The sequence below is a fragment of the Aplysia californica genome, unplaced genomic scaffold (genome assembly GCF_000002075.1).
Source record: "Aplysia californica isolate F4 #8 unplaced genomic scaffold, AplCal3.0 scaffold00068, whole genome shotgun sequence".
Taxonomy (NCBI): Eukaryota; Metazoa; Mollusca; class Gastropoda; order Aplysiida; family Aplysiidae; genus Aplysia; species Aplysia californica.
In genome coordinates, this window is record NW_004797338.1 from 615,827 (window position 1) to 624,344 (window position 8,518).

At 44.6% G+C, this 8,518-nt stretch overlaps 1 protein-coding gene across 12 annotated transcripts in view; it reads right to left on the reverse strand.

Moving 5' to 3' along the window:
- KLC2 (kinesin light chain) overlaps positions 1-8,518 on the reverse strand; it is an 80,206-nt gene that overhangs the window by 55,173 nt on the left and 16,515 nt on the right. For 3 of the 12 annotated variants that reach the window (XM_013079913.2, XM_035968563.1, XM_035968566.1), the window contains exon 1: positions 2,322-2,912. The exons of 2 other annotated variants lie outside the window; for them this stretch is intronic. In XM_013079913.2, the coding sequence (XP_012935367.1) occupies positions 2,322-2,368 (47 nt within the window). In that variant the 5' untranslated portion in view covers positions 2,369-2,912. Of the gene's footprint in view, positions 1-1,848; positions 1,969-2,321; positions 2,914-8,518 lie in introns of those variants that run through there. 7 more of the 12 variants (XM_013079904.2, XM_035968562.1, XM_035968565.1 and 4 more) reach the window with 7 other exon arrangements.

Here is an 8,518-nt window from a genome sequence, read left to right on the forward strand (position 1 = left end):
GGGGAATAAAGAACAAATGCGGATTCAGAATAAAAGGAATGTTGAAATAAAAGTGCAAAATTTAGACTTCTTATGTCGGGATCATCAGTCCACTGCTTCACCTCGTCTCATACACAGACATACAAAGACAGACGAACACCTAGAGAAACACAAACACACTAAAATACACCAACATGTGCACACAAAGATTCAGGGCACATAAACAATGTATATAGATATATATGTAATTTTTTCAGTAACTTTTTCTGAGCAGATTGAGGCAAGGAAGAAGACAGCTGTCTGGGACACTTCACGCTAGACATGTAAATATCATAAGAGAAATTGTGCTTCTTTGTAGTTTGTCCGGTCTGTAAGTGTTACATTATCACAGTCCCTGAACCTTCAAGTGCCAAGCATGAGAGATGACCTTGACAAAAGCACAGATGAATCAGCTTGAACTGACAGGGGCCTGGTTTTTAGCAAAAACCCTTGTTTAATTTTTTTTTAATAGTAGAGGGTTTTACGGCGTTCGCAACTGCATAAGGTCATATGAGCGCCAAGGGGTGGGTGTCAACAGAGAAGTCCTTACAGGGAATCAGACTTACTCTGCTCACCTCTCCAGCTTCAACAGCACAAGGTCTGCTTCGACCATCAAGGCACCCCGGAAATAGCAGATCACAAGAGTGACAAACATACCAAAAAAAAGTAGAGGAAAATGACAATAGTAAGGATAAGGAAAGAAAAAGCAGCAGTTCCCTGTTGCAGATCAGGCACAGTTATGAACGTGACATGATGAATTAGCCCATTTACAATTCTACTGTGCTTGAACGAGAAATGTCCCCCCTTTGGGAATGGCCTAAAGACACTACATTCAGTGGCACTGTCCCAGGGGGTTGTTTAAATTTGAAGATAGAGGATTTGCTCTAGTAATAGAAGCACATTGGCACAATAAAGCGTATCTAGTGCTGGGAAAAACAAGACAGACAAATAGAAACTACAAAGTGGAAGACAAACATATGACCTACGAATGACACCCTTGAACAATTATCATAGTAATAACAAAGAAGAAAAAGAAGGAACAGACCACATGGCAGAGCTCACAAACCAGTAAAAGAAGAAAAAGACTGAAAAAATTCACCAGATATGTTTGCTCTTGGTTGTAGCTGGTCACTTTAGCTTTAGCAAAATTGTTTAATAGGTTGCTGTTATATAACAGTATTTGAAGATCAAATATCCAAACCTTTACTATAGGTGTCAATACACCCCTATTGACATAATTTAAATCATTCTGAAGGCGGGCTTTGACCCTGCCTGTCAAGACCAACCCAGGTATAGAGAGAGGCATAATACCTAAGCAGAAAAACTGCAATACTTGATAAAAATTCTCTCTATGTGGGAGCCGAACTTGGGTCTTCTGTGCAACGGTGAGAGCCTAACCGCTACACCCAGATGCCAGTGTTCTAAACCTATTAGAAGTGAAGTGGAACAAATTACTGCAGTAAAACAAAACCCCATTTTGTTTTCTCAGAGTGGACACAAAAATCCTTCAATAAACTCTTCCAACTTCAGTTGTTACACATGGTCGGAAGAAAAGAGAAGACAGAAACACAGAAGTAAAAAAAGAATAACAAGGAAGTAGAACCTACGAGTGTTGTCCTCTAACCACTTACGACACAGCTAGTTTCTACACTATTTTTTTTAATGAAGAGGACCATCAACAAAACCATTCCCATCATTTTATAAAAGCAATTGGATGCTACGAGTTTTCACAGAAAGACCTTTTTGTCTCAACAGACACATAAAACGTTTCTCTGAATAGGTTCCCTGTCCACCCTGCACTCTCTGGACAAGCTTCCTGCAAAACCTCACCCCATTTCCTGTTTCCAGAAGCCACCAGTACGATACAAAAACAGCTCGGGGTACGCTGCCAGGACCTAGGGTCAGCAGGTCACTGGTCGGCTCAGACAACAATTTCGCACAATGAGGCCGATTTTACTCTCCGGACCCACAAATCTCATGTACCAATACCCAACAAAATCCCACCCCAAAAATAAACAAAGGGCCAGACGAGCCACCGCCAGGAATGTTGGGAATCCCATTATCTCATTCTGATTACATTATGCGAGAAATGTCGAATCATGGGAACGGAACTGGATGATGACACTGGAGAAATAACTCCCTAATTGGAACAGCTTATTGACAATCTGCATTTAATGTTAATTGTGACTTATCTATGACTTTGGTAACACACAACCGACAAAAGTTAACTAGATCTGTGAAAACAAGGAGAATCAGATGCCAGAGCGGCAAGGCTCCCGCCATCAGACATGGGCAATACTCACTTCCGATAGTTCTTGGCAGCATCGGTATCCATAGTGTTTACAACCATAAGAGCGGCTGGTGGGGCAGCTTTGGGGGCGGGTGGGAGGTATAAATGAGTCCTGGAAGGGAATAACGAACAACTCCACGAGTAATCACAGCACAGAACCGAAGGCGAGAAAAGATCACTGCTAGATCTAGTCAACTCCAGAAAAAGCGCTCGGCACTAGTGACGCATACTCTCCGTCCTAGTCTGCCCCGAACTCACGCAGAGAAGGCGAAACGGAGAGAACTGTGAGAACTGCTAGACAGCCGTATTGATCTTGCACGGCAGAGAACGCCCTCTCGCGATCACAAGACGCTAACCACATCTATGAAGTCAGAGAAATCAAGCATTTCTGTGAACATGTGGGTTGATCCACAAAAGCTTCACAACAAAGTCCAGAGGTCTATCTGGGTACCCAAGACCGGACGTAGGCGCGGGCCACAAACAAGAGACGATTATCACCGTGGAGACGTCACTCACAGAATCCTAGAAATACCAGGAGAGTGACGTGCTGGAAATAGTCGCCTGAGCGGCATTTGGATAAATTATGCTGCCATTACGCCACACTCGGCTTAGCCTCCTCAGTCCCCTCCGAGAATGGACTTGCCCGACATGTCGTGTGCCGGGAGAGAGGGGAAGCGGCGGAGAGAGAGGGGGAGAGAGAGGGAGAGGGAGAGTCCCGGGGCAGCAGCACACGCGCACGCTTCAGCAGAGAGCACAGGCTGGCGAGCCAGGACACACTCCGCGGTGACGGGGACAAAATGACAAGCACGGCATAGGCTGAGTCGCCTGGACACGATCTTTTTTTTTTCTTCTTTTTTTTTTTTGGCGGAGGGGGAGATAGAAAGAGGGAGACTGCTCGGTCGATTCCTCAACGTATTGTTTACATTTTGAAGAAGCGCATCGATACAACACATGCAGCCTCTTACAGCGATGGGAGGGTAAAAATAACCAGGCGAAATGCAAGATGAAGAAATCAGTAAAATACCAGGTTCTGGGATCGATTATGGCGGTATTATCATAATGCACAAAAATAATAACACTGAACGCGTAAAATTGTCATAGTAGAAGTTTTACGTCTCTGTCGGCACTACTAAACATGTGATGGAGATGTAATATAATGTGGTGGGGTGTGGTGTGGTTTTGTGTGGTATGGTGTGCTTTTATTTTTGTTTTGTTTTTGTGGTGTGGTGTGGCAAGGGTTCAACATCCAAATATTACCCCTAAAAATGTGGAACTTCCGACCTGACATCGATCGTGACAGGACCGAGCCAAGTGGGTCAATAACGACGAAAACTTGTTAAAATCAAAAGTTCAAGAAAGAACCATTCATGAGGACTCGAACCAGATCTACCCCTCCCCCACTCCCCCCATCCCCATCTATGATATGTTACATACTGGAATAACAGGCAGATCTAACAAGGCATGATATAAGAAAGCTATCGGTACAGACAAAAAACTTGTGCAATTACATCAAACAGCGGTTACATCAACAGACAGAAGGCTTCAAAGCTGTTTGACAACTTCATCTGTAGGAGATGCATATATACCCTTACCGTGATTTACCCAGATAAAAATACCAAGAGTAAACATTGTCCCAAACACTTCACCCCAGCCCCTTTAGTACATACGCAGAGAGAGAGAGAGAGAGAGAGAGAGAGAGAGAGAGAGAGAGAGAGAGAGAGAGAGAGAGAGAAAGTTTGTGGAGGCGGGGTAGGGGGGAGGGGAGGGAGTATGGGGGAAGGAAGGGTGGGAAGGAACTGGTGAGGGACGAGGAGGAGGAGGAGGAGGAGGAGGAGGAGGAGGAGGAGGAGGAGGAGGAGGAGGAGGGGAGAGAGAGACAAACACAGACAGAGAGAAAGAGAGAGAAACCAAACTTTATATATAATTCAAGACGATATACAAAGCAGATATTTTGCTTTGGCTTCGTGGTGGACATCAAGCAGAGAAAACAAAGGCAACTCTACTGTTCCTTCATCTTACCACTTGGCTTTTACGCCGAACTCCCGGGGACACTAGAACACTGAGATACACAAGTTGATTCAACATGTTTTCCTATCATTTATGAGACAGGTGCTTCAACCCTTCCTGGCACGGCCGACCCTTGCTGATTTATTTGTATAAAAAGAAGCACATCGACACAATCATCGTCATTAAGTGGCGGGTAAAAGTAAAACAGACGGGCAGAAACAATAGATGGAAAGTAAAGAAGTAGGACCTACCAGTGGCTCCCTCCAATCCCTCGCTCACATGGGCTGAGTGGGAAGGTGAATTAGGAAGTAAAACGGAAAGTATAAATAGTCTAAGACATATCTTCCTAATGTAGGAATTAAACTCACGGGTTTTTTTCGTACGAGGCGGCGAGCACAAGTGCTACAGCACAAATGCCTATATGCACACAGAGCAAAGGGAACAGCAAGTATAGCACACGTATGTCGTCTTCATGTTCCTCTGTATGTAAAAAGAGAAAGAACCGAACAGTTCTATATATCACCTTCCTTTCTATTAGTACTTATTTACGAGCGCTGTGACAATTAGGATCTTGCACATTTGCTGGGTCAGTGCGGAATGCAGAGGATCGATATGAATAATGGGGGCACGCGCTCTGACCACGCATACAATTCGGTAAATTGTTGGGTTGGTTGCTTGGTTTTTTTTTACTCAGGTGACGTGGATGCGTTTTGTCGGCGAGAAGCGATGTGTCATAACGTCGATGTGTCATAATGCAGAAGAACAACCAAAAACAGTATCAGATAGACACAGAAAAAGCCCGGTCAGAGACCTTTATGAATAATCAAAGTACCCGAGTAAAAATGCCAATCCCAGTCAACAGTATTCACCGATTTTAACCTAAGATCCCCCTCTCAAAGTATCGTCTCAAGGGATGGCATAGGTTGTATACGACTTATACTCTTACAGGAAGGTACATGCTGCTCTACAATGGTCATTCAATTCTCTCAGGTCACAATACACTAGTTCCTTTCTCATGTCCACCCACGGCATTCGTCATTCGTTTTGTTAGGTTTGTTGGGAGACCAAATCAGATGGTCATCTAAAAATGCCTTCCTCGTGACCCTCAACCTTGCATCCTTTAGGATTAGGAGGAACAATGGTGCATGTATAAACATTTCAAGGTTCGGGGGGGGGGGGGATACATCAACATATTTCGCATTATTTACAGAGTCAAATTACCAGGGATTTGAACTAGAGACAAAAAATACAAATTCTGCCCCGATGTCTTAAGGTTTGCTTTATAGCTGCTGAATCACAGGGGGCATGCCAAGTGGCGACAAATCACAAACTATAAAGTCGCACACTCATATTCCCCAACCGTTTTTGACTCACTCAAGGGGGCAAAGGCCTCACGAGCATAACAACGGCTAAATTCGGGGCGCATAGAGCACAGAGGCAGAGGCAGCTTCCTCGATCGATGGCACGCGACACACACGCACGCACGCACGCACGAACACACACACACAGATGAGAGAGTGAGCAAGCTCGCGCGTCGCCAAGTCGATGAGCGTGGGCCGTCCGCTGGTTTGTCCGCAGCTAGGAGTGGAGGAGAGAGAGAGAAAGAGACTAGCGGTCGATACACTGATCCATGATTCATAAGGCTGCGTAAACAGATGCTGCTGCTGGCCCACAATATGGAACACACTCTGGCCCACTAAAGATACATCAAACACAAGGAAAAAGACGGGGGGGGGGAGGTGTCCCCTAAAACATCGGAGACAAAAAACACAAGAGGGTATAGATTTAGTGTTAGAGTTTTATGGCACTTGCAAAGGAACTACTACATTTGAGTGACGAAGACTAGAGGTGTTCCTTGAGAGTAGGTTAATAAATGGAACCCCCCCCCCCCCTCCCCCAACCCCATGTATTCGAATTCATAAAAATTCTAGACTTTTGCCGTTATCATACAACGTAGACATTAAAACTACAAATTACCAGCTGTGAGAAATACTTCGGCTAGATTGTTTTTAAAGACGTATTTGGTAAACCCTGCACTAAAAGAATAAAAGAAATGCAACAAGCAGAGAGAGAGAGAAACATGAGAGGGAACAGAATGACAGAAGCCACCAATAATAAATGGCACACTCCCGTTTCCTCAAAAACTGTTCACGCCCCCACCCATCCAAACTCTTCTCTAAGAGAGAGAGAGAGAGAGAGAGAGAGAGAGAGAGAGAGAGAGAGAGAGAGAGAGAGAGAGAGAGAGAGAAAGAGAGAGAGAGAGAGAGAGAGAGAGAGAGAGAGAGAGAGAGAAGAGAGGTGGGAGGGGGGTGGGCATGACAGTACCGAGCTCGAAAAAGACGGTCCTAACAAAGTGGCTTATACAGGAGGAGCAGAGTCAAAACAGTCATTGTGTTGACATTAGTTGGGTTTACATAAAGACAAGAACATCGACGCAATAACGGCCACATAGTGCAAGGAAGAAACAAGATAGATAGACAGAAACGAAGTAATAAGACCTGCCAGTGGCACCAAAGACTCTCTACTCATCATCGTCCAGTGCTAGATCTGCGACAGACATCGGCGATCATGGTTCTCCATTCATTCCTTTGCTCGAATGCTCTCAAAAAAAGCTACGTCTCCCTGATCTTTCCCTGTTACCCATTTGTTTAGGTTCCGTAAGTATGTTGTTCTTGGCCTACCCCTGCCTCGCTTGCCCTCAATTTTGCCGTGAGAGCTAGATGTTCAAAACCCTTATGTCTATTTAGGTGTCCCAAAAACTGCATTTGTCGTTTCCTGATTGTTTTTAACATTGAGCGTCCCTCGTGGGCTTCATCAAGCACTACCTCATTTGATTTCTTTTCCTTCCACGATACTCTTAGCAGTCTAAGAAACCACATTTCTGTTGCTTTTATTTTATTTTCACTGTCTTAGTGATTGTCCAGCATTCACAGCCATTTAGAAGGGTGGAACAAACGACTAGTAGTAGAGAATCTTTGATGGTACCCTCCAACCACTCGCTAGTATTAAAAATAGAGCGTGCCGTGGAAACAACCGGTGCTACCCGGGGACCTGTGCTCGCGGTGTGGCAGCGACAGGTGGGCGCGTCCATCTGGCGGTTAGTTCTAGTTTTTGTAAGAATTTTACAGCACTTGCAAAACAATAAGGTCATATTATATGTGCTGAAGATTCGACGTGTGACAAGAAGGTAACAAACACAAACACGAAACGGGAGAGATGAGAACGATAATATGTATGTTTGACAGAAAACAAGGGAGCAAACCACACCACAGCACCTGCCAACCACCAGCTCCATCTGGCGCGCCACCCCTTCGAACTGACGGCAGTGACAGCACAACAGGTGGCTGGCTCCACCTGGGCCACCCCTTTTAGCTTTAGTTGAACTGGCGAGACCATCGCACAAGGGCCAAAAAGCCCGGCAGCTGGTGTTTTACGTGACTTTAAAAAGCTCAATACCGAGGGTGACAAGCTGCAGACAATCCCAACAAAATTAATTACTCTAAATAACGAATAAAAGTCTGCAAAAATACATTTTAGACAAATGAAAATGGTGTCACGAGGTGAATAGTGAGGCATGCCTGACGTCATACATAGGTAACCCAGCACTAGATCGTTTCAGTTTCTCACTACATGAATGCATTGTCGAAAGTTTGTTGTTGTTGTTGTTGCTGAGCAGTACTAGACAGTCGTCTGGTCGACGGCAAGCCGACACGATAGCAGTTTTCTTTTTTTTCTGTTTTTGTATGAACTTCCGACACTTGCAACACACATAGGTCATATAAGAGCCGAAAATTAGAGGTGTAACTAACGAAGGGAGACAAAGACGATAGGCGTTACGAAGAAATGAAAGAGCAAACCATAATAGAGCACCCGCCAACCAACCACGCACGTCAGCTACGCTACTAAAATCAGATTCTTCCAGGAAAAGAGGATAAAGAGCAGAGTAACAAGAACAAGAAACAGAAGGCACATACTATACCAGAGAAGCCAGCTACCACCCATCGCATAACCGAAGTCAAAACGGACTAATTTCCTTTTAAACTTGGAAGGTTTACAGGACAAAAAGATAGCGTCTCTGGTGTAACAGCAAGGCGCTTCGTCATCGAGCACAGAAGACGAGAGTCACCTCTTAAGTGATCTAAATTGTGTCGATGGGGGAGTAAAACGCCTACAATTATTGAACAAAGTATGCAACATCCATAA